The sequence below is a fragment of the Hylobates moloch genome, unplaced genomic scaffold (genome assembly GCF_009828535.3).
Source record: "Hylobates moloch isolate HMO894 unplaced genomic scaffold, HMol_V3 SCAFFOLD_22, whole genome shotgun sequence".
Lineage (NCBI taxonomy): Eukaryota > Metazoa > Chordata > Mammalia > Primates > Hylobatidae > Hylobates > Hylobates moloch.
In genome coordinates this window covers 30,140,247-30,168,020 of record NW_026652297.1, presented here as the reverse complement: position 1 = coordinate 30,168,020, position 27,774 = coordinate 30,140,247, and the positions used below count along the sequence as shown (strand labels likewise).

Sequence of the window (27,774 nt, the reverse complement as noted above, 5' to 3'; positions counted from 1 at the left end):
TCCATTTTGAATTCCAAACCAGGAATCTGGAGGGCATTTTAATGCAATGTTTGAGACCTGGCTTTCTCTGCTGCAGGCAGGTGGAGCAACTGTGCTGAAGGAGTGTGCTTTGTGAAGCGCTATGAGTGAGGAGGTACTATGCCTGCAATTTGGGGAAGCTGCCAGCAGAGGCGCAGCTGTTCTTGGGGATGGGCATGTTGACAGCCAAGGTCCGTCTCCAGGTACAGATTTGATAAAAAGCATGGGATGACTGATGGGAAGATGGTTGGGCCTTAAGAAAAGAGAGCTGAACCTGGGTGAATGTGAGGTCTATTAAGTAATTAGTTGAAGACTTATCTCACTAACAACATGGGTAGCCACTAAATAGTAATTTCTGTGATACCTAAAATATTGCTGTCAATATAAACAAACGGAAGAAGCCCCTTCCTGATCTTAACTTTAAAAAGATACTTACTTTTTAACAATTTTGTTGCGCTTGGCTTGTGAGAAGGTTTCAAGCTGAAGGGACTCATGGGTGAGAAATGCTACTGCCAAATGGAAGTAATTGTTCCAGAGCTGTTCAAAATTAATTGTGTGGGTAAAAGGTAATGAAAAATAACATTAATAAGGGCCATAATAAAACAATGTCACATGGTAAAAACTCATTAACCAGGGATTAATGAAAGAACAAAATACAATCTACATTCTTCTTAGGTTTTGATTATTCAATCCTAAAAGTTTTGAGACTTAATGTTAGGCTTTTTAAAAAAATTTTAAGCTATTATATTTTTCTTTACTCCTGGGATAAAGGAGAACTGCTGCCAAGAAGTGTATCTATTTATAGTACGTACTTTGGCACTATGTTTCAAAAGCCCTAGAAGTTTGCAAAACTTTTGAATTAGTAAACACTTTTAGGACTTTATCCTGATGAAATAACCACGAATTTTGTTGTTGTTGTTGTTGTCTGATCGAGAGTCTCACTCTGTCGCCCAGGCTGGAGTACAGTGGTGCAATCTCGGCTCACTGCAACCTCCGCCTCCCGGGTTCAAGCACTCTGCCTCATCCTGCCGAGTATCTGGGATTACAGGCACCCACTACCACGCCTGGCTAGTTTTTGCATTTTTAGTAGAGATGGAGCTTCGCCTTGTTGACCAGGCTGGTCTTAAACTCCTGACCTCAGGTGATCTGCCCGCCTTGGCCTCCCAAAGTGCTGAGACTATAGGCGTGAGCCACCGTGCCCAGCCAACCACGAATATTTTTAAATATTTAAAGCAAGGAAGTCCATCACAGTGTTATTTAATATAATAGAAAATGGAAACAATCTAAATGTTCATGAGAAGAATTTGGTTAAATACATCTATCATAGAATAGATGATATTCAGCCATTAAAAATAGGAAAATATTCAACATTATTGAAAAGATCACAGATCACTGAAAAAGGAAAATAGATTAAGAGTACCAAAGAACTGCACAGCTCAATTCCATTTTGGCAAATATACATACACATACATACAATATATATTCATCTATATGTGTATGCATCTCTCTGTGTGTATGTGTGTATACTTTCCTCTACTTATGAGTTTCAACTTTTAAAGTTCTGAGGCAGGAAAACAGGGCCTGGAGACAGGGCACTGAAGGCCAATTCACACTGACTTCCTAGAACTGAATCAAAAGGAAAACCCCACCTCTCCACACTCAAGTAACAAAAGGATCAGAGGCTACCCCTTTGCACAGTGTGGCAGATGAAAAATGGAAAGTACCTCTGATTGGTCCCCTCCCACAACTGGTAGGAGGGTCAGACTGGTCACAGGCTACTCCTTCATTTACATAGGGTGTAACCAAGTAACCAATGGGTAAACTTCTAGAGGGTTATTTAAACGCCAGAAAATTCTGTAACCAGCGCTCTTGAGCCACTTGCTTGAGCCTGCTCCCACTCTGTGGAGTGTACTTTCATTTCAATAAATCTGGCTTTTATTGCTTCATTCTTTCATTGCTTTGTTTGTGCATTTTGTTCAAAACGTTAAGAACTTGGACAATCTGTAGTCAAGGACCTCCACTGATAACAGTTCCACAGATGCACATAAAGACAAAGAACACAGAAAGCACATCACCCACAAAATGCAGAGTACTCTGGAAGGTAAGCTCCATGAGAGCAAGGAACTTATCTGCCTTCACCAGGGAAATGCCCCTACCAGGGCACAAAATAGGGCCCTGTACATGTAAGTACTCTAACATTTGTTAAATGGATGAATGGATAAGTGAATGAATGAATGAATGAAGATAGAGCTAGTGGTCATCCATTTTGCAATTCCTTTGGACTTTCAACAAACTGTGCATAAGAACTGTTCTTTAGAACCAAACTCATTTGTAGGTAGGAGAGTTACCTGTGTGCTTATTTGTAACCATGTGTGTCTATGAATTGTGTAAATATATAAAGGGTCAACTCCAAATGTTTATAGCAACAAGGAGGACTATTTATATTTTTGATCTACTATTACTCTTTAAGATTTCTTTTTTTACATATGTTACCTTTATAGAAAGAAGAAAGCACTCCTATTTTATTGTGTTTGGAGGACAGTGTGACAGGCATATGTGCTTTAGGAAATGAAAAAACACAGGAAAACCTTTTCATGTGAAAACTGAAATCTGAGGAGACATTTTCCAAATTCATATAGTTCTCTTGCGATGGCCAAGAATTCTAGAAGCAGGTAGGTGAGTCACATGCCTACCTGAAGTTCAAAGCTTGCCTGATCCATGAAGAATCTTGTGAGAACTTCAGCAAACTGATTTATAGCACGGAGAAAAACCCTGGGGAAGGAAAACACCAGATAAAGAAGCCAACTGTATGTCCTTTGAAACCTTTTCCCACCTATGTTAAAAACTAAACCAAACCAAACCTGAACTTGGCATCATAAGACCTCACAATCTAACAGTGTCCTTGTAGACCAACAGCACAACACCATCCGCAGACGGGGCACAGGAGCTCAGTTTACAGAACAAACAAGAAGAGCCACTCAGGGCCACATCCCAATTTAGGTAATTGAAGGTAGATCTGAGACAGAAAACCAGGACTCTTAAGCCTCAGAGGAGGGTAATATAGACTCTATTATGATGCTTCTGTTTAAGCTAGGGTTTCTGGTGTAATTTTTTAAATCTAATCTGTGCATAGCAGAGAAGCGTTCTTCTAATCAGGTGTTAGAGTAGAATTACTCAGAATTGGATATCATGTAGAGTGATAATGCTTACAATAATGGTTTGCTTTATTTATCTCATTAAACTCTAACACTCTTTTAAAATAATATATATTCAGTTCATTTCATTTCTGTTCAACAAGTATTTGTTGCGGCCCAGCAATTGCAAGGCACAGGCTCCGGTCTGTGTTGAAAGGCACAGTTTCTGATCTTAAGACATTTACAGCTTGGTCAGGGAAATTAACAACATGTACATCTATTACCCAACATAGAATCTGAAAACAATTCTATAAGAAGGTTTGAATGGGGTATGGAAAATCAAAGGAAGAAGAGATGACATCCAGATCAGAAAGGCTTCCTCTGGAGGTGACGCTTGAGAAGAACCTTATGGAATGGCTGGAACACTGAGAGCCGGAGGTTATGGGGAAGGCACTGCTGGCGGAAGACCAGTGTGAAGCAGAGCAGACCATGTGTTCAGGGAGCGGGCAGAGGCCAGTTTGGTTGGAGTACAGGTAGCATACACAGCGAAGTAGCAGAAGCAACTAGTTACTTTGGCACTGTGTATCAAAAGCCCTATAATTTCACCAAACTTTTAAACTACTAAATTATTTTAGGAGTATATCCTGATAAAATAACCATGGATATTTTTAAATATGTAAAGCAAGGAAGGCCATCACAGTGCTATTTCACATTAATAGAAAATGGAAAGAATCTAAATGTTCATAAGAAGAATCTGGTTAAATACATCATGGACCGGACATAGAACAGACACTAACAGGTGAGCCCTGAATATCAGGATGGCACAGGCCACGTGGAGCCACGGAAAGGTGCAGTGGAGAGTTGAGGATGACAATTACCTTGAGAGCACTGAAGAGACAACGCTAGAGAAGGGAGTAGAGAGCCCGAGGTGGAGCAAAGGCAATTGCCCTGGGAAAATCAAGATCATGAGCACATAAATTAGGACCCCTGGAGCAGGAAGATCCTCACTTTACCGATGATGCATTTGAGGCAAAGGGATTTAAAGACACTTCCCAAAGTTCACATAGCAGCCTCAGGTATTCAGACAAATGCCTCAGGGCCAACCATGGGCTGTCTCACCTGTTTTGAGTCATATTCATCACCATCCAATCTTTGGCATAGACATTCTTTCCAATCAGGTCCTTGAACATGATAAAAGTTTCCATAAGGAAGTCCTGCGGAGAACAGAGGAGTGGTTGCGGGAAAACTGGGTCACGTTCATAGTCTTTATTCTGGCATGTACAGAAGCAGAACCACAACCTCAGAACAGGATGTTCCTACTCCCACAGTAACAGCCCATCTTTCAAGGGTTTTAGGAATAACAAAGCATTCTTACAGCTAGCTATGATGCGATTTGATTTTTATATTGTAGGACCCTATAAGGAAGATGAGGACAAAAAGAATCATCCGCATTTTACAAATGGTACAACTGAGGCTGAGAAAAACTAAAGGACTCGCTTAAGGGCATAGAAAGTAGGAAGGAGGGTCGGGTGTGGTGGCTGACACCTGTAATCTCAGCACTTCGGGAGGCCGAGGTGGGCAGGTCACGAGGTCAGGAGTTCAAGACCAGCCTGGCCAACATGGTGAAATCCCATCTCTACTAAAAATACAAAAACTGGCCGGGCGTGGTGGTGTATGCCTGTGGTCCCAACTACTCGGGAGGCTGAGGCAGGAGAATCGCTTGAACCCAGGAGGCGGAGGTTGCAGTAAGGCTAGATTGAGCCATTGCACTCCAGCCTGGGCAGCAGAGTGAGACTGTCTAAAAAAAAAAAAAAAAGAAAAGAAAAAAGGAAAAAAAGAAAATGGGAAGGAGAAGAGCTGGATGAGAACTTGGAGTTTTGGACTCCAAGTTTGCAACCCTTATCTCTTTCTTCCTCTGCTGCCACAGGTTGTCAGAATGTATCTCATGCACTCAAACATAATTTACCAACAATTGTAGGGAAATGGATACTTTTAATAGACTTCAGTTCAATTCTCCTTTATTATGGTTAGAACAGGACACAGTGATACACACGAAAAGCAGGATCACCATTTTTCCTGCGCTAGGGACGTTATCCTGTGCAGCCTGGAAGAAGGGTCCTAAGCGGTCCTTCAAAAGGGATCATAACAGTGGCTGGTGACGACTAATAACTAATCACTTAAGTATACAGAGCTCTTCTGCTCCAAAGGGGGCTGTGAGCAAAAACTAATTCAGAAATAGAACAATCGGAGTTGAAATCAAAGCTAAAATGTTTTGAAGGCATTTTTGTTGTTTTTTTTTTTTTTGAGACGGAGTCTCGCTCTGTTGCCCAGGCTGGAGTGCAGTGGCGCGATCTCGGCTCACTGCAAGCTCCGCCTCCCGGGTTCACGCCATTCTCCTGCCTCAGCCTCTCCAAGTAGCTGGGACTACAGGCGCCCGCCACCACGCCCGGCTAATGAAGGCATTTTTATTAGTTAGCTAAATTTAGACCTTTTCCACTGGAATTCTTGAAAGTCCTGTCCAGTTTCTCTGGCACTAACCTACACAGTTCCGCCTGGACACAGTATGTGAGAGGCAGAAGGCCCAGGTACTATTGCTAACCACATTTTTCTGAGATGCTGGTCAAGCTGGGTAACTTCCTATACTTTGAATGCTGAACGGCATGGGGAATGACTCTCTCGGGTCAGCCAGTGTGTGTGTGCAACTGTGGATTCTCCCCTGGTTTTATGGCAAGTTAGACATATCCACTCTCAGTTCTGAAATCCTAGACATAATTAATGAATTCAAATTCATTTCATCATATATTTTATTTACTTATTTATTTATTTATTTTGAGATGGAGTCTTGCTTTGTCACCCAGGCTGGAGTGCAGTGGCACAATCTCGACTTACTGCAACCTCCACCTCACGGGTTCAAGCGATTCTGCTGCCTCAGCCGCCCCAGTAGCTGGGATTACAGGTGTCTGCCATCACCCATGGCTAATTTTTTTTTTGTATTTTTAGTAGAGATGGGGTTTCACCATGTGGGCCAGGCTGGTCTCGAACTCCTGACTTCCAGTGATCCACCTGCCTCGGCCTCCCAAAGTGCTGAGATTACAGGCATGAGTCACCATATCTGGCCTCATTATATATTTTAAGCGCTTCCACCAATTTATTAGCCATTCTGTTAACTTTTCTTTTAAATCCATAAGAATTCATGGTTTGTGAAGCAAGGATTGAATTTAGATACTTGTTATTTGCTTCAGATACAGACTCTCCATTTAACTCCTGGAAATCTAAATTAATGAGACAGCATGATAAAGGAAACTCACAGGGAATCCCAAAGCCTGGTTTTATCCACCACTTCCCAAGGGCCTTCATGCGGTTCACTCAGAAGGCAGCAGGAGGGACTGAAAGGCCACTGGGAGGCAAAGGCCTAGCTGTGCACGGTAGCTCAGCCACTAGGGACTAAATTCAGGCAAGTTCCCTCATTTCTCCAGGTCTTAGTTCCCTCGTGAGGATAATGATCCTCTTTTAATTGCATAATACAGCTGGAGGAGCTCACCATCATGCTGGTAAACAGGAGGTGCGCCCCTTTTTTTCTTACTTAACAATGGATCCAAATTGTCAGGGTTTGACCGTAAAATGTCCCTATTTTGCCTGCTTTCTGAGGGAAATTTGAAACAAAAATCCCTAAAACTTTTATTGTTAATTTTACTTTATATAGCAATAATAATACAATTATTGTTACAAACAGCTAGTCCTCATAGGCATTAGCTACATGCCAACCTGCACGAAGCTGGGCATTTCCCATGCATGGAGCCAAGGAACACTTAATTCACCCTCAAGGTGGGTACTATCTTACAGATGAGGAAACTGAAGTTCAGTGAGGTTAAACAGCTTGCCCCAAATTGCATACAAGGAAGTGGAATGGTCAGAATTCAAACCCAGAGCTGCGTGTTCTAAAGCCTGTGCTCTTACCCGCTACACCACCTGCCTGTTGAGAACACATGGCTAACCTTGGCCTTCCCCTCTCCCTCCCCCATCCTGGTCCTCTTGTGCCTGGTCTCCACAGGCACATCTACATATTGCTATGGTTCCTATGCCATGCTGCCTGCCAGGGTGTGGCCCAAGCAGAGGCTCACGGAGACCTTCAGCTCAAGCCACGTGGTCTAACATGGCATTGAGAGTCCACCATGGAACCAACTAATGATAACAAACAGCACTTTCCTTCCAATTCCTTGTATGTCTGTCCATCATGTGGGCATGGCAGAAAGGTGGGTACTGGGCAAGGAAGGAGCTGCGAATCCATGGGGGCACTGGCCATCTACTCAGCATGACAGAGGCAGAAAGTGGAACATCTAGAACAAAGAGACTGGAATATGCACAGATGATGGGAAGTTATCCAAAGACGAGTGTCAACATGACAACAGTGTGCTAATCCAGCAGCACATCCTGTCCACTGCTCTGCAAAGTCTAATAACGCCTTCATGGACGTCTGAAGGGCCACTGACAATCCCCTGAAGGGAAGGTGCAGTGAAGCCACAGCCAGAGGCCTAACTCAGCCTCTTAGATGAGTGCTTCATAGCAACTATGAAAACAATTTTCCTGCTTAAAACAATAGAGAACAAAATATTTTCATCTGAAGATAACTTACAAATGTTGTAAAGCAGGAGTCCCCAACTTTTTTGGCACCAGGGACAGGTTTCAGGAAAGACAATTTTTCCATGGATGGGGGCAGGAATGGTGTCGGGATGAAACTGTTCCACCTCAGCTCATCAGGCATTAGTAAGATTCACATAAAGAGCTGGCAACCTAGATTCCTCACATGTGCAGTTCACAATAGGATTCAGCTCCTATGAGAATCTAATGCCTCTGCTGATCTGACAGGAGGCGGAGCTCAGGAGTTAATGCTCGCTGGCCCGCTGCTCATGTCCTGCTGTGCAGCCCGGTTCCTAATAGACCACGGACCGGTTGTAAAGGGCAGGGGCTACCTCTTTTTGTTGCCCGCTCTAAAATGATGGTATCAACCACGTCTTAGGAGACTTTGCACACCCTTGCCTTCTAAAATCCTTACCATGACATGAGTAGTTACTGTACCAAGTATTAAATCCTGTTTTCAGAGCAAAAAACATCTCCCAAATGTTGCTAAATAAGGGCTCTCTCTAAATCCAAGAGAGATTAAAGTGTGTGATAACCTCTTGATATATATGTTGTACTCTTTTTCAAATCCTATCAAAGAGAGAAAGTAGGAATCAGCTCTCTCCTTTCTGTAATCACCGTGGACAGCCACACAGCACTGGAGGTGAGTGGGAAGAGAACCCTGGACTCATGATGCTCAGCTTCAGTCATTTTTTTTAAACCAAACATAGGAAGTCTTCAGGTTACCAGGACCAGTAAAGGCAACTTACAATGATGTCTTGTCTGGTTTTGAAAGTGCTGATGTAGTGGCTATAGTGGCTGTCATCCATTTGCTGCAGGAGGGCAATCATGCAAGCCACAAAACTCCCCTAGAAAGAAAAGGAAAGCACAAATCCAAGACTCCTTAGACCACCAACTGACAAAAACACGATGTGAGCCCCATGAACTTGGCTTTTTCCACCCACCGAGCCATGCAGGTACCCCACCACACTGGAAACATGCTTCATTCTAAAGGTCCAAAGGCCACGTGCTTCGCAGTTTCTGCTTCAAACCACCTCCTTCCAGGTCTGAGTGAAGAAATCTCATTAACAGCTATGAAGTGTGGAATCCTATCGACAGGACACCTCAATGAGATTACCAGTGAAGATGTAACAACTTGTGGGGCTTTGGGTTTCTTGTCCAGACAGAGCTGTAGTATAGAATTCCATGGAGAAATGTCTGAAATACTTAGATCAGTTAAACAAATCTTAACGGGGAGGAAGGCTAGCAGGAAAAGAGGTGGCAACACTGAGCATGGAGGAGAGGAGGGCAAGCGATGATGATGAAAACTCCCTGCTAGAATACTGTGATATGGTTCGGCTGTGTCCCCACCCAAATCTCAGCTTGAATTGTAGTTCCCATTATCCCCATGTGTTGTGGGAGGGGCCCGGTGGGAGGTAATTAAATCATAGGAAAGGTTACACTCATGCTAGTCTCGTGATAGTGAGTTCTCACGAGATCTGATGGTTTTACAAGGGGTTTTCCCCCTTTCTGCTTGGCACTTCGTGCTGCCGCCCTGTGAAGAAGGACATGTTTGCTTCCTCTTCCGCCATGATTGTAAGTTTCCTGAGGCCTCCCCAGCCATGCTGAACTGTGAGTCAATTAAATCTCTTTCCTTTATAAACTACCCAGGTTTATAAACTTCCCAGTCTCAGGTATGTCTTTATTAGGAGCATGAGAACGGACTAATACAACCTGATACCACTTCTCCAACTCCAGAGCCCTTCAGCCAGTTGTTCCAACATACTACCCACATGAATTGTGACCCTGACTTGAAGAGAAAAAAACAGTAACTAGATGATTAATTAACATTGCTTCCATTTGTGAGTTCAGGAATTACATATTCAAGGTGTTATCCCCTAGACCAAAAAAATGTGAATTACCGACTTAGTTTTTTAGACAGGGAGTAAAGATCCAGGGGTGCTAACCTCCTATATTCATACACAAAGGAATTTAGCACAGGAGAGATGAACATACAGCTGTTTCTAAAACAGAGGGAAAGATTCCCCAAGCAGAACAATGAAAGACTGTCCGTGTCTATATGTTTCTGAATGTATGCCTTAGACTGTCTCTTTTGTTTTAAAAAGTTTATTTTTTAGGCCTGGTGGGGTGGTTCACACCTGTAATCCTGGCACTTTGGGAGGCCAAGGTGGGCAGATCACTTGAGGTCAGGAGTTTGAGACCAGCCTGGCCAACATGGTGAAACCCCATCTCTACTAAAAATTCAAAAATTAGCCATGCGTGGTGGTGCGCACCTACAATCCCAGCTACTTGGGAGGCTGAGGCAGGAAAATTGCTTGAACCTGGGAGGCAGAGATGCAGTAAGCCAAGACTGTGCCACTGCACTCCAGCCTGGGTGACAGAGCCAGAGCCTGTCCCCCACACCAAAAAAAAAAAAGTTTATTCTTTCAATTATAAAGCAGTGTAAATTTATTGTACTAAGGCCTTTGATATATATATTGCCAAATTATCATATAGCTTGTTTTCCCAACGTTGTCTAACACAATTTGTTTCTCCAAGACCTTGCCTGAGTATTAGAGGTTTACTTAATCTCACTTTGCACTTTCATTTCCTTTTCTCTAAATTAAACAGTCTGTCCATGAACTTTTTGGCCATTTAGCTTTCTCATGTTGCTGTTTGCACCCATTCTTTACTCATTTTTCTATTAAAACAATATCTTTGCTTAGTAGCTTATAATAGCTTTTGTATATCAAGTTTATTAGCCACCTGTCACCTATATTACAAAAATTTTTAAAGCTTGGGGCTTGACGTTTAATTTGCATATATAGATATGTATATGTATATAATCTTCATATATAGGGATTTAAAATTTTATCTAGTAAAATCGATTTTTTCTTGTATTTTAACCATAAAAATTCCATGAATCCTATTCCTCCTCAAATCAGTTATCTATTTATTATTTTATTCTAGTGCTTTATGATATAATTTTTTTTAATTGAACACTTCATTCTATCTGACATTTATTTTGTGGGTATAGCATGAAGTTGAACAAATTTTTTCCAAATCGTTAACTAATTTTCTAAATAACATTTACTAAAAACCTTCATTTTCCCTTTAAAAAGGTAATGAAATGTTCATACACTCCAAAGTCTCCTTTTCACTTATCATGGTTCTGTTCTGCTGATATGTGTCCTCTAAGTCTGACAGGCAAGCTCTCCATTATTACGTATTTTTTTTTTTCGAGACGGAGTCTCGCTCTGTCACCAGGCTGGAGTGCAGTGGCGCGATCTCAGTTCACTGCAATCTCTGCCTCCCGAGTTCAAGTGATTCCCTTGCCTCAACCTCCCAAGTAGCTGGGACTACAGCCATGCATCACCACAACTGGCTAATTTTTTTTTCTTTGTATTTTAATAGAGATGGGGTTTCACCATATTGGCCAGGATGGTCTCGATCTCCTGACCTCAAGATCTGCCCGCCTCAGCCTCCCAAAGTGCTGGGATTACAGGTGTGAGCCACCACGCCGGGCCCCATTATTATTTCTATTTGGCTATTTATTTGTAACTAGTATTTATTTTTACTCCGATATTTTTGTGACTAAATAGAATTTCTCATTTATAATCTCTAAATAGCTTCCATTGTTAAAGAACTGGCATTAAATATCATTTATTTTAAAACAGGTTAGAGGCTGGGCGCAGTGGCTTACACCTGTAATCCTAGCACTTTAGGATGCTAAGGCAGGTGGATCATTTGAGGTCAGGAGTTCAAGACTAGCCCGGCCAGCATGGCAAAACCTCGTCTCTACTAAAAATACAAAAATTAGCTGGGTGTCAGGGCACACACTTGTAACCCCAGCTACTTGGGAGGCTGAGGTAGGACAATCACTTGAACCTGGGAGGTGGAGGTCGCAGTGAGCCGAGATAGCACCCCTGCACTCCAGCCTGGCTGACAGAGTGAGAACCTGTCTCAAAACAAAATAAATAAATAAAACAGGTTAGTTTAATAAACTGTTTATTAGTTTTACTAAAATTTGAGTAAACCCTCTTGGGTTTTGTAGATATGCTGGTCATTTCAGCTAAAAATAATCACAATTATTTTTACTTTTACAATATTTATGTTTAGTATCTTTTTCTTATCTTATTACATTGGCTAGAAATTATAGAAAAAGCTAAACAACAGTGTTGAAATTAAATACCTTTTTTTTCTAAATAGAGACAGGTTCTCACTCTGTCACCCAGGGTGAAGTACAGTGGCACCTTCACAGCTCACTGCAGCCTCAATCTCGAGTTCAAGCAAGCCTCCTGCCTCATCCTCCTAGGCAGCTGGGACTACAGGCACACGCTGCCATGCCTGGCTAACTTTTAATTTTTTTGTAGAGGCAGGGTCTTGCTATGTTGCCCACACTAGCCTCAAGCTCCTGGCTCTAAGCAATACTCCTGCCTCAGCCTCCCAGAGTGCTGGGATTACAGGTGTGAACCATTGTGCTTGGACTAAATACCTTGATTCCCTTTTTTAATGACCACTGAGTATCATGATGCCTGGTGACTTCATGCTAAAAAGTTCCCTTCTCTTCTTGATTTGGGAAAAAAATGTAACAATAATCAGATACCATTTTGGCATCTATGAAGAAAATTAAAGGCTTTGTTCCTTTTATTGAATTGGTATTATTTCATAAATGTATTTCCTTATATTTAACTATTCTTGAATATCTGGAATAAACTGTATTAAGCCATGTAGATTTTCTTTTTCAATTTTCTTTTTCCACATCTCTCTTTGCGACTGTCTGTGCCTGTCTGTACATTTTCCCCTCACTTTTTTTCCTTCTTATGCTTATCATTCCCACTTCACTTTGCTTCTTTTGGCACCACTATCACTCCATGGATCTAAGTCATTCCCACTCTCATTATTTAATTTTAGCAGAAGCGCAGCGGGAGTACTGCTGCCTTTACATCCAATCCTGCCCTTCCCTTCAAACATATGGAGCTGATGTTCTTGAGTGAGTTTAAACAAGGGAGACAACACACAATTTGATTCCTAAAAGGAGCTGAGTAAATTTGAATTCAAGTGTGTAATTATCTATAGCCAATATATCGTTTCCTATATCCATCTTTCTTTATAATGTATGGTAGAAATGGCTTGGCAATAGCAATTAATGGTACATTGTCTTTTCTTAAATTTCACAAAATATGTAAAATACTCTAAAAGTATATCAGTTTTAGCATAACGCAATGTTCTTCAATTCTGTTTTTTTCTTCTTGATCTGCTAAATTGCACTCCATCTGTTAGTAATTTCAGTAAATTATAAAGGGATTAGTGAAGCAATGCTGTTAAAACATTCCCAAATTTTAAACATATAAAACATATAAGTGATTTGACTAGTTTTCTCTCCTACGTCACTCTTTTTTTTTTTTTTTTTTTTTCTGAGACGAAATCTCACTCTGTCACCCAGGGTGGAGTGCAGTGGCGTGACCTTGGCTCACTGCAACCACAACCTCCACCTCTTGGGTTTAAGCAATTCTCCTACCTCAGCCTCCCGAGTAGCTGAGGTTACAGGCGTGCCACCACACCTGGCTAACTTTGGTATATTTAGTAGAGACGGAGTTTCACCATGTTGGCCAGGCTGGTCTCAAACTCCCGACCTCAGGTGATCTGCCCGCCTCAGCCTTCCAAAGTGCTGGGATTACAGGCATGAGCCACCGCGCCCGGCTTCCTAAGTCATTCTTACCCTCCAATAGTCAATGGTTGGAAAAGACAGATCAGTTAAGCTATAGATTTTATCTTTGCACAAGTGATTAACAGCAATATTATCAGGGCCTAGAAATAAAGAGTAATTGATAGATTTTAGGTTTTATTCCCTCTTTCTGTTGGTAAAAAAAAATAATAATAATATTTCCTTGCCAACAATCTGACTGTTCTAAAGATAAAAGCCTTGATTTTACATGAGGAATTCTCCAATTTCCATATTAGCCTTTGTTCCCTCAGACATTTCTTTGAGAAAAAGATGTAGGACTAGTCTAGTTAACTGACAATCCACTAATACAAGATCTAAATCCTTTTATAATATGTTTTGGATGAGCTTGGATTTTTATTTTATTTTATATTTTGAAACAGGGTCTTACTCAGTCACCCAGGCTGAAGTGCAATGGCAAGATCATAGCTCACTGCAGCCTTGATCTCCTGGGTTCAAGTGATCCTCCTGCCTCAGCCTCCAGAGCAGCTGGGGGTACAGGCACTCATCACTGTACCTGGCTAATTTTTTAAACAATTTTTGTAGAGATGGGGTCTTGCTGTGTTGCCCAGGCCAGTCTCGAACTCCTCAACTCAGACATTGGGTTTTAATCCAGGAGAAAGACAGTTTTACTTGCAATAATTTCTCTTTATTCTTATTAGGATCAGCTCCATCACCCTACAGGTTCTGACCAGGCATGTCTTAGAGTTTCTGCTATGGCTGTGGCCTCTCCCTGGAAGACCCTTCCCAGATCCACATGGCTCACTCCCTCACCTTCCTCAAGTTTTTACCCAAATTTTACCCTCTGGTAAAATTCCTAATCATCTTATTTAAAGGTGTGACTCCCCCACCCTCACTTCCCTTATCCTACTCATTTTTTTTTCTCTCTAGCACCTGTTGCCTCTTAACACTATGTAGTTTATTTTGCTGTAACTGCTGTCATTATTGTTGGAATGTCAGCTCCTCAAAGGCAGTGATTTTTCTGTTTCGTTTATGGGTACATCTTCAGTGTCCAGAGCAGTACCTGTTTTACGGCAGTTTTTAAATACATATTTGTGAAATAAATGAATTTTTCTTAGGCTGGGAGTGGTGGCTCATGCCTGTAATCTCAGCACTTTGGGAGGCCAAGGTGGGTGGATCACGAGGTCAGGAGATCGAGACCATCCTGGCTAACACAGTGAAACCCTGTCTCCACTAAAAATACAAAAAATTATCCAGCCGTGTTGGTAGGCGCCCGTAGTCCCAGCTACTCCGGAGGCTGAGGCAGGAGAATGGCGTGAGCCCAGGAGGCGGAGCTTGCAGTGAGCCAAGATCGTGCCACTGCACTCCAGCCTGGACGACAGAGCCAGACTCCATCTCAAAAAAAAAAAAACTTTTCTTATCTGATAGGAATTTGAAATAGTTCTTTTCCTATGTCCTCTAATTAAAATTTAACTGTAGCTTTTAATATAGCAAGTAAAAGATGCTTCACTTTAATGATGACACCACTCAGCCTTTCAACAGCTACCTCTGGTCTCTATCATAGTTGTTACCTGGCATCTATTTAGATAGAGTGAACAGAAAGTAAGAGGCCAAGAGCAACACTGGCCTTTCCACAAGCATGCTAAACACAGGTTCTTTAAAATGTTTGGCTTTGTTCCTTGAATCAAAGGGGCTGGGTGGTTCATACTGGATCATTTTCTTTCTTTCTTTTTTTTCAAGGCAGGCTATTGTTCTGTTGTCCAGGCTGGAGTGCAGTGGCACAATCACAGCTCACTGCAGCCTTGATGTCCCATGTTTAAGTGATCCTCCCACCTTAGCCTCCTGAGTAGCTGAAACCACAGGCATGTGCCACCACCTCGCCCAGTTAATTTTTCAAATTTTTTTGTAGAGATGGGGTCTCACTACATTGCCTAGGCTGGATTATTTTCTCTCAATAGAATATCCATGTCAGAACCAAGATCTGCTCAAGGTTATAACCAATAACCCGTGATGTGAGAGGCCCAAGTAAGAACAGTCTCAAGCCACTGGCCCTGAAGGCCTCCCGACAGGCAAGGGGTACAGAGAAACAGCAGCGGCCATGGGATCCACCAAAGAGATACTCACGATGTGGGGAGACTGCCGGTTCATCCCAATCACTGTCCGGTTGATCCTTCTCAGCAGCCGTTCCATTATAAGCTGAATGTGCATCGCAGTGGCACCCTGCAGGGAAACAGGATTTGACTCCATTCCTTCTGACTCAGTTTCACTTTCCTTAAGGAACCTCAGATAGATGAGTTTTGTCTTTAGATCTCTTTCTGGCTCTTCCCTACAAAGCAATCTCTTGTCCAAAGTGGAAAATGATCTCACAGAATACTATATAACTTTATGAAGAAAATAATTGAAAATAATCAGTCATAACATTTAAAAGATGAATGTGGGTGTGCAGGGACGAGTGCCTTCCTAATAACTCAGATTGCTCAGGTTCACTGAGAGTTCACTGTGGCCACTGACTCAACAAATAGTTTTGGGGGACCCCCATTAGCATGACGTATTCTGTTCTGAGGTTGAGCAGATTAGAATTGCTCAGGTCAGGCCGGGCACGGTGGTTCACACCTGTAATCCCAACACTTTGGGAGGCTAAGGTGGGTGTATCACAAGGTCAGGAGATCGAGACCATCCTGGCTAATATGGTGAAACCCTGTCTCTACTAAAAAATACAAAAAATTAGCCGGGCGTTGTGGCGGGCACCTGTAGTCCCAGCTAATCGGGAGGCTGAGGCAGGAGAATGGCGTGAATCCAGGAGGTGGAGCTTGCAGTGAGCTGAGATGGTGCCACTGCACTCCAGCCTGGGTGACAGAGCCAGACTTCATCTCAAAAAAAAAGAAAAAAAAAAAGAATTGCTCAGGTCAATTAGGCACATGTGTGGGAAATTAAAGGCAAAAATACAAAGCTCTTACCACCTTCTGTGTTGGAGGGAAAAAAACAAGAAATTCAAGTCAAGGGAACTCTTACGGAGTAAATGTTTGTGTCTCCTCCAAATTCATATGTGAAGCCCTAACCCCCATCGTGATGGTATTAGGAGATGCGGCTCTTGAGATGTAATGAAGGTTAGATGAGGTCATGAGGGTGGGGCCCTGGAATGATGGGATGAACACTCTTAGTAAATGAGTATTACAGATGTCGATCTCTCGTCTCCACCGGGTGAGCACACATCAAGAAGGTAGCTGTCTGCAAGCCGGGAAGAAAGACCTCATCAAAACTTAACCACGCTGGCACCCTGATCTCAGACACTAAGTCTCCAGAACTGTGAGAAAATAAATGTCTGTTGTTTAAGCCACGCAGTCTGTGGTATTTTGTTATAGAAGACTGACTGAGCAGACTGATGCAAGGATTTTGTATTCTGACTCTGTCATGTGTGACTTTCAGCAATTATTCAACTTTGCTGAGCTTGCAGTTTTCATAGCTGCAAAAGGGGGATAGTAACAGTTTTCTTACAGGAATTAGTAGGGCTGATGTACACATTCTTTCTTTCACCTTCTTTCCTTTTTTGTAGCTAGATATTACACTGATTTGGCTCCGATTTACCCATATGCAACTTGACTTTTCATAGCCTCTATCTGTCCTTGTTTTATGATAGATATTTTGAAACTCCTGCTTACTGCTTCAAATAACTAGATCATTGCTATATGTATTTTTTTTGCTTAACATTTTTGTTATTTTTTACAAATTTAACTGGCAAAGACTGTACTTATCCAGCATGTACAACATGAAGATTTAAACACGTAATCGTGTAATGATGTCCATGGTCAAATTAACATATCCATTGCACTCATGCCATACATTAGATTCCCAGAACTTGCTCATCCTATAACTGATACTTTCTACCCTTTGACCAACATCTCCCCATCCTGCCCACTAACGCCCTGCAGCCCCTGGTAAAGAATGTTCTACTCTCTGCTTCTAGGAGTCTAACTTTTTTAGATTCCACACAGAAGTCAGATCAGGTAGGATTTGTCTATGGCTACAGGAATTTTTTTTTAATTTCAATAGTTTTGGGGGTACAGGTGGTTTCTGGTTACATGGATGAGTTCTTTATTGGTGATTCTGAGATTTTTGTGCACCCACCACCCAAGCAGTGTACACTGTACCCAATGCATAGTCTTTTACACCTCACTCACCTCTTAGCCTTTCCCCAGAAAGTCCACAAAGTCCATTATATCACTCTTAAGCCTTTACATTCTCATAACTTAGCTCCCACTTATAAGTGAGAACATATAATATTTGATTTTCCTAAGAGATTTAAGTTAGCTTTTTATTTTGGTCTTCCCAATATTATGTTCCCTGTAATGAGCAGAGACATTCAAAATTATCAATCTTGGAGCTCTGGTAAAGTAGTAAGTCCAATCATTTTTTGTCCATCATGGCGGTACTTTTTATTCTTCATAAACATTTTGAAATATGTGCACTAGTTCAATACCTCTTCACTTATCCTCTCATCTCCTTAGTTAACTCAAAGCTCTAATTACTGACATTTGTTCTTCCTGCCTTTTGTTTTATTTTTTTAAACATTGCAGGATTCCTTCCTCTCCCCACAGCTCTTGTTTTGGAATTGTCCTCGTTCTTTCAAGTCCAGCTGCAGTAAGCGCCTCTGTGAAGTTGTCTCTGGTGTGGTCCTGCCAAATTGTACTCATTAATGAGTACAATTTGGCAGGACCACACCAGAGACAACTTCACAGAGGCGCTTACTGCAGCTGGACTTGAAAGAACGAGGACAATTCCAAAACAAGAGCTATGGGGAGAGGAAGGAATCCTGCAATGTTTAAAAAAATAAAACAAAAGGCAGGAAGAACAAATGTCAGTAATTAGAGCTTTGAGTTAACTAAGGAGATGAGAGGATAAGTGAAGAGATATTGAACTAGTGCACGTATTTCAAAATGTTTATGAAGAATAAAAAGTACCGCCATGATGGACAAAAAATGATTGGACTTACTACTTTACCAGAGCTCCAAGATCGATAATTTTGAATGTCTCTGCTCATTACAGGGAACATAATATTGGGAAGACCAAAATAAAAAGCTAACTTAAATCTCCTTGCACACGATTTAAATACATTCGAGTCATTTCCAAAGAGTCTTTCCGGGTGGTGAGAAGGTTGGTAGAGATGTGACGTATTAAAAAATAGGGTCAGAAGTGGAAGAGACCAAAGAGGTCGTCTAGAACAATTCCTACATACAATGGACTGGGTTAGGAAACTGAGGCACTGAGATATTTGACTAAGGACAAATAGCTACAGAGTGGTAATACTGGGACTAGAATCCAATGCTCCAATTCTTGTGTTTCACATTAACTTTGGATCATAAACATATGATTCCTAGAACACTGATCCCTGGCTAAACCAATGTGCCAGGTATTTTGTTGCCAAATTTATAGGGCGTGGAGCTTTACTTTATTATTTTAAGGAATTATTGAGTTATAAGAGTTACTTTTAAAAAAGTATTTAGTTTATGACATGATTGGTCACATTTATGTATTTGGTGCAAAGTCCTTGGTTAGGAACCAAATCTCCAATCGCAACATGCTTTGGGAAAATGTATTCCATTTTATAATGTGGTTTCTATAAACATACTTAATAATAAAAAGGGGGAATGATCTATAATGAATAAATATCAAGTAAGCAGTGCAAAGAGTAAGTGAGCTACAGGGGCTTAGGGAAGTGGGGGGACAGAGATTGGCAGAGCAGCTAGAGATGGCAATGGTACCCTCACATACTTCTGAGGCTGCAATGTGGAGTCACCGAAATGTTGACATCCCAGTGCAAACCATGAGCAGGAGAAAAGGTGGGCTGTAGTCAAACAGTGGTGGACCCTGACAGGCGAACTAACGGTTTAGCTATGGGAAGAGGTGTAGTATTCATATCCTTTGGTAGGACAGAATCCCAAGACACTGGAAAGACAAAGAGCTTAGGTGACGACAAAGAGTGGTTTTCCTGTTCTGTGGGATCACCTGTGCCATGAAACCACCATAGACGTGGTGACTATAATTTGTGGTAAGATGCTTTTTTTTTTCTCAGCCCCCAACTGTTCGAGTGAACACATTCTGCAAAGTTCTCCAGCTTCCTGTGTCGGGGCTCTGCTAGGCCTGTGGGCTGCACTATTTCTAGGACATGGTGAATCCAGACAGGTTCAGCCCTATGATTTCTTTTTTTTTTTTGAGATGGAGTCTCACTCTGTTACCCAGGCTGGAGTGCAATGGCACAATCTTGGCTCACTGCAACCTCCGCCTCCCAGGTTCAAGGGATTCTCCTGCCTCGGCCTCCTGAGTAACTGGGACTATAGGCGCGTGCCACCTCGCCCAGCTAATTTTGGTATTTTTAGTAGAGACGGGGTTTCACTGTGTTAGCCAGGATGGTCTCAATCTCCTGACCTCGTGATCCGTCAACCTCGGCCTCCCAAAGTGCTGGGGTTACAGGTGTGAGCCACCACGCCCGGCCTTAGCCCTATGTTTTCAAGAGGGATGGGGGTCAGGTCACAGAGAAAATGCAAGATGAGAAAACATAATTTCCACTAGATTCCAGAGAAAGTATCAGTGTCTAAGAGGATATGGAAATGAGAACTTCTCAGCAGCTCAGAAATATCAGGTTGTTAAGCAACAGAGGATATGAAGGAAGAGGTGTCTGCATAAAAACAGAAAGGCCTTTGATTGTTTATGTTTTATTATTATTATTATTTTTTAGAGAGACAAAGTCTTACTAAGTTGCCCATGCTGGTCAGTTTTGAACTCCTGGGCTCAAGTGATCCTCCTGACTTGGCCTCCCAAAGTGCTGGGATTACAGGCCTGAGCCACCATGCCCAGCCAGGTCTTTGATTCTTAAGAATAGTCACAGGGGCCGGGCGCGATGGCTCATGCCTGTAATACCACCACTTTGGGAGGCCGAGATGGGCGGATCACGAGGTCAGGAGATCGAGACCATCCTGGCTAACGCGGTGAAACCCCGTCTCTACTAAAAATACAAAAAAAATTAGCTGGGCTTGGTGGCCGGCGCCTATAGTCCCAGCTACTCAGGAGGCTGAGGCAGGAGAACGGCGTGAACCCGGGAGGCGGAGCTTGCAGTGAGCCGAGATCGCGCCACTGCACTACAGCCTGGGAGACAGAGCGAGACTCCGTCTCAAAAAAAAACAGTCACAGGGATCTCAGTAGTGCGCACACTGGGCAAGCCAGGAAAATCAGCCTGCGGAAGGCCCCAGCAGTAATCTGACTTTGCACTGGAGGCTCTGGCCTCCCTAATTATCTCTAAAATGGGCACATCCTGCCCTAATACTAGAGTTGGAAACTACCTGAGAACAGGAAGGCCACAGAGTCACTCCTGTCTGGTGCAAAGGGGCCAGTGTGAACTCTGTGCAGCATCAGTGATGACTCAACTCACCACATCCTTCCTGTCCAGCACCTCCAGGATGTTGCTCAGAAGCTGCGAGCTTGCCTCATGGTCAGGCTTGCTGGAGTTGTCATCTAACTGGCCGCTGAGCTGGTCAGTCAGCAGCGGCAGCAGCACTTCTCTGCACTCTGAGAAGGAAAACACAGAGAGCTCACACGCAGCAGTGCCACCTCCTGAACTGCCTGTCTCCTTCCTGCAACTCTCCCTCGGCCAGTACCAGTAGCTCTAAGCTCTGCAATCAGCCCTGCAGGGATGCAGCCCCTCCAGCCACCCAGGAACACCTGGTTTTAGTCGTGGACCTTCACCCTTGTACAGGGAGCAGATGAATGAATTAAAAAAAAAAAAAAAAGACCCTTCTCACAGGTAAAGGTGAGAACTTAGCAAAATATTTAAATTATTTAACAATTTCTCTAGCTTTTCAAAATGCCAACCTAATACATGAAATTGAGGTCATATGAAACAAATAAAACCAAGCAAGTTATAGATCTTTTTTTCAAATTTTTTTTCACCTAATGGAGAAAATTTACTAAAAGAAGTTCCTATAAATACTGAGCTTCCCTAGTACATTTCAATGACATTCTGCTCATGTCTGTGCTGGCATGTGGATTTCAGAAAGTAAGGTATGACCTATTATGTCCTCTGAGATCTTGCTATTGTAACACATTTTATAATGAGTTCAGGTACTCTGAATGCTACAGAAATGACTGTTAACAGTGATCACACTCTAATTAGAACTATCAAGTGCATGCTTGCTCTTCTGCTCAAACACCTTATCTTTACTATCTCAATTACTTTTTCTGTATCCTTAAAAAGTTATCAAAGCATATTAAAATGTTTAGTAATAATTTGCTTTAGTAATAAATGTTTTCTACTTATGAGCATTCACTAACCTTTTGCAGGCATTACCTCTACCTCCAATTGTGTCTTAGGAACATTTGCAATTTCAAAGTGCAAACTCATAGGGTCAGAAAATATCAGAGCCCAAGGAGGCTACTGATGTGATCTAGTTCAAGTCCTTCCTTCCACAGAACTGGAAGCTGAGACTTAGAGAAGGCCACTCATTTGTCCAGTTACATAACTAGCCAGGGGCAAAGCCAGGAAGGTTCTCCCACCAACAATCCACTTAACTTGTTCAACGTTGAGGAGTCCTGCTGGTCTTCAGATCTCCAGGCAATATACATACATAACATGAGGTCACACTCTGGGAGCCCCTGACCAGGTAGTTAGCCCCAAAAGAAGTCTCTGTGGCTGCCTCACTCTAGCAAGTCTTGAGTTTATTGGGAAGGCCCAGGTGCTGGACCTCCTTTTTATATCAGCTTTGGGACAGAAACCCTTGGTGGCTATTTGCTAGACTCTACTTACAAAATGAAAAGTATTTTATCAGTGTAAGAGTTTTTCCCCTCCATGCCCCACTCCTCTCCCAGCAGAATACTAGTAATCTGGCTTCTGCCAGCCTACCCCCTAAAGAAAAGTCTTGGCCAGGCACAGTGGCTCATGCCTATAATCCCAGCACTCTGGGAGGCCAAGGTGGGTGGATCACCTGAGGTCAGGAGTTTGAGACCAGCTGGCCAACATGGTGAAACCCTGGCTCTACTAAAATTACAAAAAAAATTAGCCGGGCATGGTGGTGCACACCTGTAGTCCCAGCTACTTGGGAGGCTGAGGCAGGAGAATTGCTTGAACCTGGGAGGTGGAGGTTGCAGTGAGCCAAGTTCGTGCCGCTGCATTCCAGCCTGGGCGACAGAGCGAGACTCCATCTCAAAAAAAAAGAAAAAAGAAAAAAGAAGAAAAGGCTTGCTTTATCATGTCTGCCAATTACCCTGGTGTAAATACTTCCACCATGGTCAATTTCCAGCTACTAACGTGATATCACTGAATGTGGGGTTGAGAAGGGATGCATGTACCCAGCTCTCCTGTGGGATCAGCACATTGCTGTTTCCCTGTCCCCTGGTTTTTAAGGTTATGCAATAAGTATAGATTAAAGAAGAAGAATTTCTTTTAAAAGGGTCATCTTTTTCCTACTTGCTTGTTACTTTCCTGAGGCTCCTGTTTTAAAAGACAAAATTCTCTAATTAATGAACCACTTGCAGATTGTTCTAAAGATTAAGGAACACATGATTTTGCTCTTTTAGGAACTGTTGGAAATACCAAGCTGACTTTAGATTCTCCTTAAAACCGCTCTCCCAGGAGGTCCTTACACACCAACAAACAACTGGCAAGAATATTAATGACATTTTTAAAAAAGAAAAGTCAAGTGCTGACTGGGCACGGTAACTTATGCCTATAATCCCAGTACTTTGGGAGGCCAAGTCGGGCAGATCACTTGAGGTCAGGAGTTTGAGGCCAGCCTGGCCAACACTGTGAAATCCCATCTCTACCAAAATACAACAACAACAAAAAAATTAGCTGGGTGTGGTGGTGTGCACCTGTAATCCCAGCTACTCAGGAGGCTGAGGCAGGAGAATCACTTGAACCTGGGAAGCAGAGATTGCAGGGAGCCGAGACAGCGCCACTGCACTCCAGCCTAGGTGAGAGAGTGAGACTCCGTCTTAAAAAACAAACAAACAAGCCAGATGCAGTGGCTCACACCTGTAATCCCAGCACTTTGGGAGGCCCAGGCGGGCGGATCACGAGGTCAGGAGATAGAGACCATCTTGGCTAACACGGTGAAACCCCATCTCTACTAAAAATAATAATAAAAAAAATTTGCCGGGCATGGTGGCAGGTACCTTGTAGTCCCAGCTACTCGGGAGGCTAAGGTAGGAGAATTGCTTGAACCTGAGAGGCGGAGGTTGCAGTGAGTCGAGATTGCACCACTGCACTCCAGCCTGGGTGACAGAATGAGACTCCATCTCAAAAAACAAACAAACAAACAACAAAACTCAAGTGTTAGCTGCAGAAATGGGGCTGGCATCTCAGCATGCAGCAGCTTGTTTTAGTTTTTTGAGATGCAGTCTTGTTCTGTCACCCAGGCTGGAGTGCAATGCTGCAATCTCAGCTCACTGCAACCTCATGCAGCAATTTTTGAAGGAGACTTACCTGACTGTCGAAAAAGAGTGCTCTCTACTATCTTGGTCATGCAGTTAAGTTTCTGCCGAACCAGCTGGTTGTCAGGAATGCTTTGAATGAATTTGCAGAAGAGCACGCTGGGAGAGAAACCTCAGGGTTAGTAGTGTCTTCCTTCTGCCAAATTGAAGGCATCATTATAAACTTTTCTCCTCCACTCTGAGATTTGGGCATGGAGAGATTTACCTGGAAAACTATAAAATGACCTGAGAGTTTATGACATGGCAGCAAGGGAGACCTTATCCTGACTTACTGGAGGGCTCTGCCTTACAGCTGAGTATTTAAATTGCCAAAGAACACCCACGTCCATCATCGCTTTCCAGACCTGTCTTTATGAAAATGGCTTTCTTGGTAACTCCACTCTCATGTTGATTGCAGTCTGACTTTGCACTGCTGGGATACTTAGGGGTAGGGCTGGAAGCATGTCATTATACACTATCTTTTGTAATCGATTTTATGTCTGCATGTCTTGTTTTCCCAGAGAAAGTGCAAACCTCTCTCAGGGCAGGTTTTGGATGTTCTTTTGCATCTTCCACAGAACTGAGCACAAAAAGGTATTCAGTTAATACTTCTTAGAAAAATAAAAGCCAGGTGTAGCAGCCCAGGCTCCAGCCAAGCAGAGGAGCTGTTTCTGTTAGAGTTAAGGAATAAAATTTTGTTTTGCTATTTACCTGAGCTCAACAGGATCAAATACAAGTTTGACGTCATTAATTATGCTAGGAAGGTACTTCAAAGCTGCCCCCTGTAAGAAAAACACCAAAGGCAAATTCACTTGCCAGGCAAGACAAATACAGCATTTACTGCTTGATCCCAGGAAGAAAAGGCTGTGCTTGGAACTTATACAGGGAACTGCGCACAGATACCCTTACAATAAAAAGGAAAGCAGGCATTGCTCTACACAATCTCCTAAAATGCTTTTCCTGAAGATGCCAGGGGGTACAGCTTTCTGGTTTCTACTGCCAGCAGGCTCTGTCCACTTGGAGTTTATTTCTCTGCCTAAGGAAATGGTTAAATTCTTAAAGTCTCTCTTGCAACATGGCCATAACGAGCAAAAAACAAATATTAATAGTAAAGGTCACATTTGAGTCTTCAGGGATTAGTTATTTCATATATTTTTTTTAAATTATGACAATAAAGATGGTGACTTTGCACTTCTGGGTAAAATGAGGGACAAAAAATAAAAAATTGTCACCTGTAGTAGCATTGGGATCAGTTTGCTGAAATCATGGGGTCAAACAGGGTTCACAATGGCCTTTCGAGGGATGTCTAATTGGGTAGCTTGTCTTTGGCAAATTGACATTTGAAAATACAAGCATCTGTAGAAGTTAAAATGGATTTGTTTTTTTCCTTTATTTTCTGTAAATCATACTAAAATTCATAAGCTATCCATGAACCATGATTCGTTTTGTTTCTCCCTCATGATGGCCAATTCTAAGTGGTCCCAAAACATCCTTACCACAGCCTAAGAAGAGTTACCCATGATGATGCCAGGCTGACCTTGATCTTGACGGCTTCCTCCAGAGGCCTGTCCATCAGCATATTGAAAGCAAGAAATAACTGGCGAATTGAATTATTAAACTCATCTCCATCTTTGCTCTGGCCATAAAATCTTAATAGGAAAAACAGAAAAGCAGTTGGACTTTCCATTGTTAAAAGAAATTTTAAAATAATTTTGTTGCCTCCCTCACTTCTTCACTGTATCACCCTAATCATTCTGAATCACCTAATTAAGCCCCAGTCATCTGAAGTTTCAGGCAATGGGTTAGAGAAGCCGCTCAACCTGGAAAGGCTCCGATCTCCAACCCAGCCTACAAAACCATTTGTTCCAGTCTAGCCACTGAACTGCCCGTGCCGATGCTGGCCTGCTCTACCACAAGGGCCTTCCAGGACAAGACCCCTTAGTCTTCACTGATACGTGCTTGCTTTAATTTAAGTACTCTACTTGTCTCCAAAAGATCTGTCCATCAACTCAAAAGTGGTTCTTTCTCCTAAGTAGAAATCAAGAGATATTTGGACACTTTCCAAGAAACACAAAAGTCCCAAATGAAAGTGCATATGCACATATAATAGGTGGCAATTTCACCACTAACTGGTCAAGAATAGGATGGCTTGAATTCAGAATTTCATGCACACACTCAAACACACACACGTACATTTAAATTCGTCTCCTCCATTCACCTATACCTTATATAGTACCCAAATAATAGGAACTTCACTGAGATCGTTAATCAGAGGGTTAATGGTAATTCTCGATTCATCCATTTTACAGAACTAGAAGAGAACTTTATTTGCAATGTAGTCCCCAAAGTGTCTCACAATTAGCACACCTACAACAGAACTCGCTTGATTTCCCTGCTCAACTCTAAGTATTCCAAATGTCAGCAAACAGCATCACCTTGAACCTAGATCCACCCCAAACCTAGATGTTATCCATGCTCCTTCCCTTTCTGTCATTGCCCCATCAAACCCAACAGCAAATCCTACGAGCTCGAATCAGTCCATTCTCTCCATCTGTCTCTGAGATGGGGCTGGAGTATCTCATACTTGAACCACAATGGCCTCTTAAAGTGGTCACTGGCTTCTACCCTTAGTCTTCGATAATCCATTTTCCATGTGGGAGATGAGATGATCATTTAAAATATAAGCCAGATTTTATTACTTCTCTAGTTGTCCCCCAGTGGCTTCCCACTACACTTGGAATAAAATCCAAGCTCCTCACTATGGCCTACAAGACCCCACATCATTTATTATTCGCTGGCCACTCCCGCTCTCTCTCCCGACACTGGGTTCTCGTTACTCCTCACACATCCACATTTGGTGCCCCATAGGTCCCTGCCTGGGGCAGGTCCTGCTCCCACTAACTCTTACCTGACATCTCTGGAGGCCACTTCTTCATCTTTCAGTCTCAGCTCACATGATACCACCTCCTCCTCCGCCCAGCTCAGCTCGGGCAGCCCTCCCTGTTGGCTCCACCACTCCAACACTGCCCTCATTTACAGGGTGATTTCTCTACTGTTTGCCTCCCTGAACTCCATGGAACCCATAGACACTAACACAGTGGGAGCCTGGTCACATATGCTGCAAAAGCCCTGCACCAATGCAGAACACTTGGCACTCTACATATGTGACTTAATTTTTTTTTTTAAGTACTAATGATAGGGAGCTAAGGGATTAGGATCAAGCTTCTCAACATCTTATTGGGGGCAATTTAAAATTTTTTCTTGGTGTTTTGCTGATTGAGGTGAACTCCAGCCAGGTAATGAGCTCATAAGAGAGATTTAAGCTCTGATGAAGGCAACAGGGGACCAGGGACCAGGTGACATTCCACTGCAGCCTCCAGACATGGCCAGTGCACCCAAGTGACCATTAAATCTAAGCAACCAGAGGACGCACATTGCCAGTCTCTTCCCCAGCTCAGGTTCTTCTTTAATAACATATAAGGGAAAAGTAACCACACGCAGGCCGTCACACACAAGGTGTAATGAAGCAACTCTGCTAGTCAATTTCATAGGTCCTCTGTCACCCTAATCTTTCGTTTTCCACATTCACCATCCTTTACTGTCCTATCTGGTGTCTAGAATGAGGACTCTGATGTACTTCGACAAATGAAGAGGAAATGAACTAGTGAACCATCCATAAGAAAATACATTTTAATTTCACACTCAGGTTTTCTTTCTGTGGTTTAAAGGTGATACTGATTTTTGGACATCAGGGTTTACTATACAAACAAACTTTTGGGTAAGAGAATGTTCCCTTGGTAGAACACTACATATCCCAAACATTCTGAATATATGGAAATGTACCATAACCGGAAAATATAA

The 27,774-nt window shown here is 42.5% G+C and overlaps 1 protein-coding gene across 1 annotated transcript in view; it reads right to left on the bottom strand.

Annotated features, from left to right (window-relative positions):
* The window catches only part of DOCK5 (dedicator of cytokinesis 5), a 232,639-nt gene that overhangs the window by 50,343 nt on the left and 154,522 nt on the right, over window positions 1-27,774 (bottom strand). The window contains exons 23-31 of the mRNA XM_032144465.2: window positions 25,451-25,562; window positions 24,625-24,695; window positions 23,927-24,033; window positions 20,879-21,015; window positions 15,580-15,675; window positions 8,540-8,638; window positions 4,272-4,366; window positions 2,712-2,790; window positions 455-555 (exon numbers count right to left, since the gene is read on the bottom strand). Of these exons, the coding sequence (XP_032000356.1) occupies window positions 455-555; window positions 2,712-2,790; window positions 4,272-4,366; window positions 8,540-8,638; window positions 15,580-15,675; window positions 20,879-21,015; window positions 23,927-24,033; window positions 24,625-24,695; window positions 25,451-25,562 (897 nt within the window). The remainder of the gene's footprint in view (window positions 1-454; window positions 556-2,711; window positions 2,791-4,271; window positions 4,367-8,539; window positions 8,639-15,579; window positions 15,676-20,878; window positions 21,016-23,926; window positions 24,034-24,624; window positions 24,696-25,450; window positions 25,563-27,774) is intronic.